General features: G+C 42.2%; 1 protein-coding gene across 2 annotated transcripts in view; it reads right to left on the bottom strand.

Moving 5' to 3' along the window:
* LOC140734785 (interleukin-17 receptor A-like) overlaps positions 1-1191 on the bottom strand; it is a 51594-nt gene extending 50403 nt beyond the window's left edge. For both annotated transcript variants that reach the window (XM_073059296.1, XM_073059297.1), the window contains exon 1: positions 941-1191. In XM_073059296.1, the coding sequence (XP_072915397.1) occupies positions 941-1039 (99 nt within the window). In that variant the 5' untranslated portion in view covers positions 1040-1191. The remainder of the gene's footprint in view (positions 1-940) is intronic.
* Between the last annotated feature and the right edge of the window lie 11224 nt (positions 1192-12415).

The following is a 12415-nucleotide window of genomic DNA, read 5'->3' as shown; positions in this document are numbered from 1 at the left end:
AGATTACTAAGTTACTTCATTATCGAAGGAAACTGAAAATCAAGCCGCAGATATAGTCTCAGCGGTACTCCGTATAACTAAAGCATAACCTCCCCACTTCTGTATTCAATCCCCAAGCAGAAGATATAATCCTGCTCATTTTCCTAATTACTTGTTGTACTTGCATTCAGGCCCTTTACAAATCATAAGCATTTCTCACAGTGGCACGATTTTTTTCCAATCTTTCATCATCTAGAAAATGTATCACTTCTTCCATTTGCCTGATATTTGATCCGTCATGCTTTTGAAACCTTACATTCCTCTTTACAATTTCCAATGCCGTGCCGTCAGTAAATTTGACAGCCACAGTTTCAGCGCCTACTCTCGTCTTTCATACAGTCTTATAAATTGAGGACGTGCAACAATCCTAATCGTCCACCACTTGTTACATCTTGCCAACCAGAATATGCCTACTCGCTTTTCGCTTCAAATTTCTTGTTAAATCCCCAAGCTTGCTCTTTATATTTATTAAAAAGGACAGCACTTCAGAGCGTTTGTGCCTTGATTATTTCACCTTTTCAATCTCATCCACTTTAAAAATAAATTTACAATTCAGATTAAAATGGCTTTGACAGATCCAGTTTATGCGACATATTGCTGTCGCCAGTTATTAATCAAGTTTGGCATGAGCAGTTTAACTTAGTTGGTAGTTGTTTTGCTTCAGTTTAGTATTTCATGCTCTTGTGGAAAAAGGGGAAAAAAACTAGACTAGGAAACACATTGTATCAACAGCATTTCAGAGAGACAAGAAAAGTGATTGCCCAAAGTGGCAAATTATCTCCTGGTAACTACCGCGATCTTTCACTACATTGTAGATTTTTGCCCAGTTTATTGGAACTGTCTATAAACTCGGAAGTGCCGTGCCCAGATACAACATACAACCACACACTGGGCGCCCTACCTGCTGCGAGCAGTCGCCAAGATACTCCGAAGCGGTCAGGTCTCCAACCCACAGGACAATGAGAAAACCTCGCAGCAACGACCCAGCAACTCGACTCATGGCCAACAGCCTTTTCAAGTTTAAAAAAAATCAGCCGTACAAGTGATGAATTTTCTAAATATTTCCAGAAGTTTCCAAAAAAAAACGCGCACTTCCCACACAACAGCAACCCTAGTTGGCAAGCATCTTCCGTCTTCAAACCCACGTTTCCGTCACCCTCTGGCTTCAACCAGCACACGTCATCACCCCACCCTTTCGCTCAACCTTGGCCACGCCCACTCTTCCGTCATCAACCCCAATCCCCACGTCATCACCCCGCCCATTCGCTCAACCTCGGCCCCGCCCACCCAATCATTCTCTCTCACCTTGTCCCCACCCACCCATCCATCATCACAGCCCTGCCCACCACTAGGATATGACATTAACTCAGCTCCAGTGACAGGACCTCTGGACTTCTGCAACCACCCTCACCTGGGCCAAGACCCCCAAGTCCCCCGCCAGGGTCCTGTTGCTCTTCCCTTACTGCCAGTTACGCGTAACACCCCCCCTCCATCTCAAGTTACTGGGTGTCAACATCTCTGAAGATCTCTCCTGGACCCAACATATTCAAACATGAGGAAGTCTGCAGATGCTAGAAAGAGTTCTGATGAAGGGTCTCAGCCCGAAACGTTGACTGTTCACTCTTTTCCATAGATGCTGCCTGGCCTGCTGAGTTCCTCCAGCATTTTGTGTGTGTTGCCCAACACTTTCACACAATTACAAAGGAGCACACCAGTGGCTATATTTCCTAAGGAGTTTAAGGAGATTTGATATATCACCACAGACTCCAGTAAGTTTCTACACATATCCCATGAGGAGCATTCTGACTGGTTGCTTCACTGTCTAGTGTGGAGGCACCAATGCACAGAATCAGAAAAAGCTGCAAAGGGTTGTAAACCCATCATGGGCACTCGCCTCCCCACCATCGAGGACATCTTCAAAAGGCAATGCCTCAAAAAGAAGCACCTAGCTTTAAGGACTCTCATCATCCAGGACATACCCCCTTCTCCATCTGGGAGGAGGTACAGGAGCCCAAACACACACATTCAATGTCTGAGGAACAGCTTCTTTCCCTCCATGAAGGGGGGGGGGGGGAGGAGAGAAAGAGAGAGAGAGAGAGCTATGCTGACTACAACTATATTACCAAGTACCAAAATTACATCCTTAACTAATCGACTCCAACATCTTCCCAACTATTTGAGGCCAGACTAACTGGCCTATAGCTTCCTTTCTTCTGCCTCCTTCCCAAATATCATGTGATGTGACATTTGCAAATTTCCAGTCCTCTGGAACCATACCAGAATCCGTTAATTCTTGAAAGATCATTACTAATGCCTCCACAATTTCTTCAGCCACCTGTTTCCCAAGCACCTTCTCCCTAGTAATAGCAACTACACTCACTTCTGCCCCCGACACTCTCAAAATTCCAGCATCCTGCTAGTGTCTTCCACTGTAAAGACTGATGCAAAATACTTATTCAGTTTGTCCACAATTTCCTTGTCCCCCATTACTACCTCTCCAGTAGTCCAATATCTACTCTTGCCTCTCTTTTCCACTATATATATATCTGACAAAACCATTGGTATAGTCTTTTTATATTGTTGACAAGCTTACATTCATATCCCATCTTTTCCATCGTTAATTTTTTTAGTTGCCTTTTGTTGGTTTTTAAAAGCTTCCCAGTCCTCTAAATTTCCACTAATTTTTGATCTTTATGTGCCTTCTCTTTGGCTTTGACTTCTCTTGTCATCCTGCCTTCAGAATATTTCTTCTTCTTTGGGATGTATCTATCCTGCTCCCAGAAACTCCAGCCATTGGTGCTCTGCTGTTATCCCTGCAAATGTTCCCTTCCAATCAATTTCTCCTCTCTCATGCCGCTGTAATTCCCTTTACTCCACTGTAATACTGATACATCTGACTTTAGCTACTGCTTCTCATATTCCAGGATGAATACTATCACTGTCTCCTAAGTGTTCCTTTACCTTAACGTCTCTAATTAATACCAATTCATTGACCAACAGCCAGTCCCGTAGTGGCTCAACCGCAAGCTGCTCTAAAAAGCAGCTTGGATATAGGATATCTGGAACTCAATGCCAGAGGGGTGATGGAGAACTGATACAATTACTATATTTAACAGTTCAAAGTTCAAAGTAAAATTTATTATCAGAGTACATACATGTCACCACATACAACCCTGAGTTTCTTTTTCTACAGGCATGCTTAACAAATCTATAGAACAGTAACTGTAAACTGTAAACAAACTGTGCAATTGCAGGTAGAAATAAATAGCAATTAATAATGAGCATGAAATAACAATATAGCAGAGTCCTTAAATAAGTGCCTCATTTTATTCAAGATCCTGATGGTTGAGCGGTAGTAACTGTCCTTGAACCTGGTGGTGTGAGTCCTGAGGCACCTGTACCTTTTACCTGATGGCAGCAGCAAGAAAAGAGCGTGGATGGGTGGTGAGGATCTTTGATGATGGATGCTGCTTTTGTACCCCAACATTTCATGTAGATGTGCTCAGTGGTTGGGAGGTCTTTACCCATGATGTACTGAGCCTAATCCACTACTATTTTAGGATTTTCTGCTCAAAGGCATTGGTGTTCCCATACCAGGCCGTAATGCAGCCAGTCAGCACACTTTCCACCACACATCTATGGAAGTTTGCCAAGGTTTTTGATGACATGCTGAATCTCCGCAGAATCCTGAGGAAGTCTAAGTGCTGTCGTGCTTTCTTCGCAATAATATTTATTTGATATGTCCAGGACAGGTCCTCTGAGATAGTGATACCCAAGGATTTAAAGTTACTGACCCTCTCCACCTCTGATCTCCCGATGATTACTGGCTCATGGACTTCTGGTTTCCCTCTCCTGAAGTCTACAATCAGTTCCTTGGTCTTATTGACATTGAGTGAGAGGTTGTTGCTGTTACACCACTCAGCTAAGTTTTCAATCTCTCTCCTGTAAGCTGATTCATCACCCCCTTTAATACAGCCCACAACAGTGGTGTCAACAGCAAACTTGTATATGGTGTTGGAGCTGTACTTAGCTGCACAGTCATAACTGTAAAGCGAATAGAGCAGGGGGCTAAGCACATGTCCCAGCATTGCTCTTGTGCTGGTGGAGATTGGTTTTGCCAATCTGAACTGACTGGGGTTTACAAACGAGGAAATCCAGGATCCAATTGCACAAGGGGGTATATGAGTCATTTAGATGGACACTTAAGTAAGCAGGGACATGTTCCTATTGTGGGAAAATGGGTTGAAAATCCTAAAAAAAAGTACCATGGAAAGCATTCTGACAGGCTGCATCACTGTCTGGTATGAAGGGGCTACTGCACAGGACCGAAAGAAGCTGCAGAAGGTTGTAAATCTAGTCAGCTCCATCTTGGGTACCAGCCTACAAAATACCCAGGACATCTTCAGGGAGTGGTGTCTCAGAAAGGCAGCGTCCATTATTAAGGACCTCCAGCACCCAGGACATGCCCTTTTCTCACTGTTACCATCAAGTAGGAGGTACAGAAGCCTGAAGGCACACACTTAGCGATTCAGGAACAGCTTCTTCCCCTCTGCCATCCGATTCCTAAATGGACATTGAATCTTTGGACAATACCTCACTTTTTTTTTAATATACAGTATTTCTGTTTTTGCATGTTTTTAAAAAATCTCTTCAATACATGTAATTGATTTACTTGTTTATTTATTTATTACTATTTATTTTCTCTCTCTCTGCTAGATTATGTATTGCATTGAACTGCTGCTGCTAAGTTAACAAATTTCACGTCACATGCCAGTGATAATAAACCTGATTCTGAGTGTAGATGGGCAAATAGGTTGGCATATTGTGTTGGGCCAAAGCACTCATTTCCGCACTCTACAACTCAATGACCATGACTCTCACTCGGGGAGAGTGGGCGGGAAACAGACAAAAGGTAAAGGAAGAAGAGCAGGTCATAGGGAAAAACAGTCCATGCTAAGCATAAGGCTCAATTAGCTATCAAAGCATTTCTGGGGTGGTGCTTTAGTACCTACAAAGTACTTACATTACATGGTCCTTTTCAGTCAAGGGTCATCATTGGGATTTCGTTCCAGACAGATGCAAGAAGGAGAGCGCAGTGCCCTGTCACTGAAATGAGTCGTGTGGAAGTAAGCCATGACTTCCTAGTCAGGCTAAACAGTCTCTAACAAACATTGGTATTGTATCTTAGAATGCTTAGAAATTACAGGACAGGGATCAGTATCTGAACAGGAAGCACGATAATCTAAGTTATTGGATGCAAATAGAGCTGTCCTGCTTCCAATCTATACAGTGAAGTTTGTTATGTGAGTATGTAGGTTTTGTTGTTACATAATCAACTTATATTTTCTTATGCTTTGCAATGAGTCTTATTGCTGTAGATCTCTTCACAACACTTCCTAAAATGCAGGAAACCTGATAAGCGTACAGGATAATCATCTTTATTTGCCAGTGTAACACTTTAAGAACAAAGGTCACCTATGTTTGATTTTGAGAAAAGATGGGGTTCATTTGCTCGTTACTACCATTTGAGTTAGCTGATAAATTTTCTCCATGATCTATTTGTAAATTTTGGTATAATTTTTTTTTGCTGGTGGTTTGATATTTATCTTTAGAAGCTTTTTGTATGACGCATGGCTCCGGTTGAACACCTAATGGGTTCTTTTTTTTCTCATGTTTTTACGATTTAGTAGGGGTTTTTTTCTTCTCTTTTTTTTGTGTCACCATATTTTTCAATCCTTAATATTTTTTAAATCTCTTTTGAGACATTGTAAGTGTTACTTCCTTCGATGTACTCTTGTATTTTGGATAATAATAAGAATAAAAAGATTTGAAAAGAACGAAGGCCATATTATAGAAATGTGCAGACCACTGCTTCTAGCTGCACGACTGCATTCAGTTCAGTCTCTGTGTTACAGCAAGAAGGTGACCAAAAAGGGTGCAGAGGAGATATAGAAAGTGAGGCTAGGGAGAATATTGCCCATGGCAGGAGACTGTAGGCTGGGCCTTTGTTTTGGGAAGAAAGGAGGCCACAGTGAGATTTAATTGAGATTTATAAAATAATGGAAGGCATACTAAGGGATGGTCATGGACAGTCCCAAGCCCATAAGGGATGGTCAAGTATGGTCCCAAGCCCATAAGGCATGGTCAAGTACAGTTCCAAGCCCATAAGGAATGATCATGTAGAGTTTCTTGCCCATAGGGAGTGGTCATGTACGATCTCAAGCTTTGATGGGATGGTCCCAAGCCCATAAGGAATGGTCATAGACAGTCTCAAGCCCATAAGGAATGGTCATGGACAGTCCCAAGGCCATTAAGGATGGTCCCAAGCCCATAAGGGACGGTCATGGACAGTCCCAGGCCCAATCAACCTGAGAGGAAGAAAGAATGGCCAAAGAACACCCAGTGACATGGCCTTGAAGCTGACACCGAGAAGATGGGCTACAACTGGGGACAACTTGAAAAAGACTGGCTCAGGCCAAGCTGCTGTTGGTGACCTATGCCCCAGTAAGCGTGATGGGCTTTACTCTCTAACTAAATGTAATAAGGGCTAACAGAAGGACTGGTTGTCCTTTGATGGGATTTTTAGAATGATAGACATAGAGAACAAAAAGACAGATTAGCAGGGAGGGGAAAAGAACATCATTCCTATTGCTAGAGGGGATCTGGATTTCAACCTGAGAAGACAATAGAGGAAAAAATGTTGGCACCTGAATCGCATTGACCTACAAGGTAATGGTTTGGGTGCTGAGAAAGGAGATTTGCCTAAATAATTCTCATTTTGTACGGCCAGGCACAATGGCCCAAATGGAAATTATTAGTCGTTGGACTGCGGGAGGAAACTGGAGCACCAGTCCTTGGTGTACATTCACTGAAATCAAATGTCTGCTTGACCAGAATCAGTTTCGACAGTAATGTCATTAGAAGAGGACCGGGGCAAATAGATAAATGAGTACAAATATGTACAAAAATGAATAAATATACAGAGGCTTTCTCCACAACACACTTGTTAACTTTCCAGTATAACTATTCACTTTCACACCTCTCAGCAAAGCCAAACTGAGGGTTCAAATTTTCGTGCGTAGGGTGTAGTGCACCTGTTCCCACTACTCGGGCATTATTTTAAGACACCCCAAACTGTCCCTCGGGTCTTTTGGGGCTGCTTTGCTGTTCCCAAACTGATGTAATGGTGTGAGTGAAAATAAATGAAACCGTTCGGAATGCCTGTGTCTAGAATCCTTATTTTTATGAGATATAAACCATTAGAGCATGTTAACTGAAGGGATTGTTTTGATTAGCCAAGTGATTGTTTTATTGTTGGGGTGTGTAAATAGTGAACTCCTAAGAGCTGCAGAATGGGAGGGCAAAGTGTGTGAGCTACTGGGGAAACTAGACCAGGGACAGAACGAAGAGGAGTGACTAACCTGCCAAAGGGGCAAGGTTAGCGGGAGAATTAGCATTGCCAACCTGTTCTGTCACACTGTGTTCCATCCTTTGAGAAATTTATTTACTTTCTTCATGCCTGCTGAGCATACATCTTCAAACACCACATGTAGAGAAATCAGCTAAAATAGCATTTGCCAAAGAATAAAACAGTGACACAAAGCCCCAAAAGTACCATGACCCCTATTGTCGTGAAGGAAAACAATATATGGCCAGGAACTGGGGATGGGAAGGAGATAGAAAAAAGGATCAGCCATGATTGAATGGCAGTGCAGACTCGATGGGCCAGATGGCCTAATTCTGCTCCTACGTCTCCTATATGCTTAGATCCAAGATGGCGGCGTGACGCAGCTTGCAGCGGCCACTCCGGAGCTGATGATCTGTTATTTGTGAAGTGAGGTGCCGTGCGCAATTATAATTGATTGGAAACGGACGTGGGAGCACGGAGGAACATTTGGAAATCTCCAGGAAGACCTTCTTTATTGCTGCTGCTGCTGCTGCTGTGAGGTCCGGAACTCTGCTGGGAAGAACAGGCCCCCAGTCCTCAGGGTCGCGTTGCCGATGGCCGTTGGCGGGGCCGTCTTAATACGCTCGGCAGAGGATGGTGCTCGGAGAAGCTGTGCTGGAGGGGATGGTCGTCGGCTCGGAGGTTCGACGGACTCAGGTTGCTTTCGGTGTGTGCTGCGTCTGTGAGGCTGGGTTCGACGGAGCTTTCATTGTCTGCTGCGTCTGCGAGGCTGAGTCAGGCGGCGCCGTGGAAGTCCATAACGGGGGTATTCCTTTTTGCCGCCGGCGTGGGATGGCGAGTCTGTCGGGACCCTGGGGACTTGTGGAAACTGTGTGGTGATTTCTTTTGAACTTATAGTCCTTTAACATCTTTGGACTATTTTTACTGTGCCCATGGTCTGTTTTTTTTTATCAATTATGCTATTGTTTGCACTGTTGTAACTATGTGGTTTTGTGCAGGTCTTGTAGCTTTAGTTTTTGGTCTTGTTTGTCTGGTGGGATTTGGAGCTCCTTTCCGGGGAACGCGCTAAGATGGTAGCGTGATATTAATACGCAGCAGCCTCTCCGGACTCTGGATTGGGGATTGCCAAACGTTATGTGGATTTTCTGGTGTAGTCTGTTTTGTCATATGCTTTTGTGATATCATTCTGGAGGAACGTTGTCTCATTTTTTAACTGCATTGCATTTGTGGTTTCTAAATGACAATAAACTGAATCTGAAACTGAATCTGAATGTCTCATGGTCTTATATTGCAAAATAATATGGGCTTGCTCAGTGCTGCCCTCTGGTGTTCACTAGGTGGAAGAACAAGCTAGAGCAGGACAATTTACCATTAATCTAGTCATGCCATACAGGGACTTAAGCTTCATTTTTTTTTCTCTTTGTGACTGTATGTTATTTTCTGAAATCTTAAGCATATGTGCTATCTGTGCTGTATATATATACATGCACAATTTGTGCTGTGTGCTGTTGGTAATTTGTTTTGCCCTTTGGCCCCAGAAGAATGCTGTTTCATTTGAATATGAGCATAAAATATAAAGGTTACTATGTTCTACTTCAGCCAGTAGCGCTCCATCTACAGTAATGAAATGCTTTGAGAGGTTGGTCATGGCTAGACTGAACTCCTGCCTTGGCAAGGACTTAGACGTACTGCAATTTGCCTTTTGCCACAATAGGTCTATGGCTGATATAATCTCAATGGCTCTTCACATGGACTTAGATCACCTGGACAATACAAACACCGATATCAGGATGCTGTTTGTTAACAATAGCTCAGCATTTAACGTCATCATTCCCACAGTCCTGATCGATAAGCTACAGAACCTGGGCCTATGTACCTCCCTCTGCAATTGGATCTTCATCTTCTTAACTGGAAGATCACAATCTGAGTGGATTGGTGATAATATCTCCTCCTCACTGACCATCAGCATTGGCGCACTTCATGGTTATATGCTTAGCCCACTGCTCTACTCTCTCTATACACATGACTGTGTGGCTAGGCTTAGCTCCAATACCATCTATAAATTTGCTGATGATATAACCATTGTTGGTAGAATCTCAGGTGGAGACGAGAGGGCGTATGCAAGTGATATATACCAGCTAGTTGAGTGGTGTCACAGCACCAACCTTGCAGTTGATGTCAGTAAGACCAAAGAGCTGATGGTGGACTTCAGGAAGAGTAAGATGAGGGAACATGAACCAATTCTCAAAGAGGGATCAGAAGTGAGCAATTCCAATTTCCTGGGTGTCAAGATCTCTGAGGATCTAACCTGGACCCAACATATTGATGCAGCTATAAAGAAGGCAAGACAGTGGCTATATTACATCAGGAGGTTTTGGAGATTTGGTTATCACCTAAGACATTTGAAAACTTCTACAGAAGTACCATGGAGAGAGTTCTAACAGGCTGCATCACTGTCTGGGATTGGGGTGGGGGTTGGGGAGAGGTGGGGGGGGGGGGGGCTACTGCACAGGATCGAAAGAAGCTACAGATAGTTGTCAAATTAGTCAGCTCCATCTTGAATACGATCCTCCGCAGTATCCAAGACATCTTCACGGAGCGGTGACTCAGAAAGATAGCATCCATTATTAAGGACCCTCATCACCCTGGACATCGTTACCATGAGGTAGGAGGTACAGAAGCCTAAAGATATACACACACAGTGATTCAGGAACAGCTTCTTCCCCTCTGCCATCCAATTCCTAAATGGACATTGAACCCTTGGACACTACCTCAATTTATAAAATATTATTTCTGTTTTTGCATTATTTTTAATTTAACTAATATACATATATACACACTTACTGTAATTGATTTATTTATTTTTTCTATATTATCATGTATTGCATTGTACTGCTGCTGCTAAGTTAATAAATTTTAATACACATACCAATGATATTAAACCTCTTACTGATTCAGATATTCCACATGCTCACTCCAGCCGTCCAAGGTATTTCAGCATTATATAACAAAACACAATACTTCAAATACAGCAGTGATCCTTTCTCTCTGGCAGAATGCCTGTCTTCCACATGAGGCAGTACAGAATCTTTTGCTGTTCATGATACACCCCCCTCGGCCTTAGTGTCTAGATGATCCTTCTTCAGCACTTGGCATGTATTTCTTCTTCAGTAGCAGCCTCTGGTACCTAAGAATAACTGAGAACATCTGCACATTTCCCCGCTTCAAAAACAGTGGGCGTCAAAGCCCTGAGGGTCTCTGAGGGACAAAGCCCATATTTAAACTCCTGGGGCACTGATTGCTCACTAAACAGCTTTAACCAGCTGTGAGTACATTTTCTTTGCTGCAGTTATTGAGAAATATACCTGACATAATCATTATATATACCTGAAATATAATCATTATATGTACCTGAAATATAATCACTATGTATTAGCTATTTACTATACTATGTAATCACTTCTAGGTACTGAATATTAATGTGTATTATTTTACTAGACATATTTTGCTATGTGTTGTTTTCACTAGATACTTTGTACTCTCTTAGCTGCATACTGTGGCACTTACAGGACACCTGTTTAGTTAGCAGCACTATTAGCTGAAATGTACCCCATGTATTACACTCAGCCTTTGTTTAGTACGAGATAACGGTGGCGGACAGGATGCTGCGAGCAGGAATGTACTGTGAGGGAGGTTGTCTGGAAAACATAATCTTGGCCACGAATAAGGCCCCAATGCGAACGGGTGAAATATAATGGTGGCGCACCGTGGGCTAGGCAAGAGCGATTAATTAATTAATATATAGATGATATGCAATTAAAACTTGATTGGGTATGCTGATGAAACCGAAATGTAACTGAGATAAGAAATTACTATAAAGAATGCTGTACACCAGAGCTCGGTGGGCTTTCGGTGACAAGTTCATTGATTGCCTCAGCCTTTGTTTGCAAATAAAGGTTTAATTTTCTCGAAGAATTGTTGGTGTCTCCAGGTCATTTCAAGTAACCACGACACAGTCAGCATTTGGATATAAATCCTAATGGCTTTTCAGAATCATTCTTTATTCAAATGGGAAAACTACATTACCAATACTGTATGGTGATATAGCACGGGATTAAATGAACCCTCTGACCGCTAAGCAGGTAGACAGGCACATCAACAGACAATGTCAATTATTTAGAAAGTGAAAAAGCCTTTTCCTGAACTTCAACTTACATCATTTCATGGCAATTGGTGCAACGATATTAAGAGTGATGTGAAATTTGGCATCTATTGCTGGGGCTCTCACAGCACTACCTAGGATAGTTGCCCGTTTACTTTCATCGTTGATGTCCTTTGCAACAAAAGACGCTACAATAAGTTGCAATGTTCCTTTTATACTTGAGTCAAACTATTGTTGTGACTATCCTTTTCATTTTTAACATTTTTAGTCTTTCATTTCTGAAAATGAAATGTAACAATAAACCACTCAATTCCTGCAGGACTTATAGAAGCAAGTACTGAGGACTTGTGTGTTCATGAGCATTTTCCAGAAATATCAAATGACTCAAGTTCCTTCAAGTAGTTAAGAGAACATGAAAACCTAATTGGTTAAATCTGCAAAAAGGAGAATATTTGTATCATTTTTTTCTTTCCAAAGGTGGAATTAGTGGCAGCTTACCATTGAATTATCAAGATATACATTAAAAAAAACGTATTTTTCAGGATCTGCTGTCATGTGCAAAGTCAGCCCCTATTGTCCAATGTTTACCACTCATCATCTAACATCTCTCATGATTCACAATTAACCTGTGTCATCCACTGACAGACTAAATGTTGAGTGCACATATACTTCCATTATAAAGAGAAGCCAATAATTAGAAAACCAAGGATAATTGTCACTTGGGTCATCTAACACCAGTAGGTCAGGCTGCAGGTCACAAATCTTTCTTTTTTTCATTGGCTTTCTCATTTATTGTCTTAGTGCTT

This window comes from Hemitrygon akajei, chromosome 10, assembly GCF_048418815.1.
Source record: "Hemitrygon akajei chromosome 10, sHemAka1.3, whole genome shotgun sequence".
In the NCBI taxonomy this organism is placed as follows: domain Eukaryota; kingdom Metazoa; phylum Chordata; class Chondrichthyes; order Myliobatiformes; family Dasyatidae; genus Hemitrygon; species Hemitrygon akajei.
The sequence above is the reverse complement of the archived record's forward strand: the minus strand, read 5'-3'. Positions and strand labels throughout refer to the sequence as shown.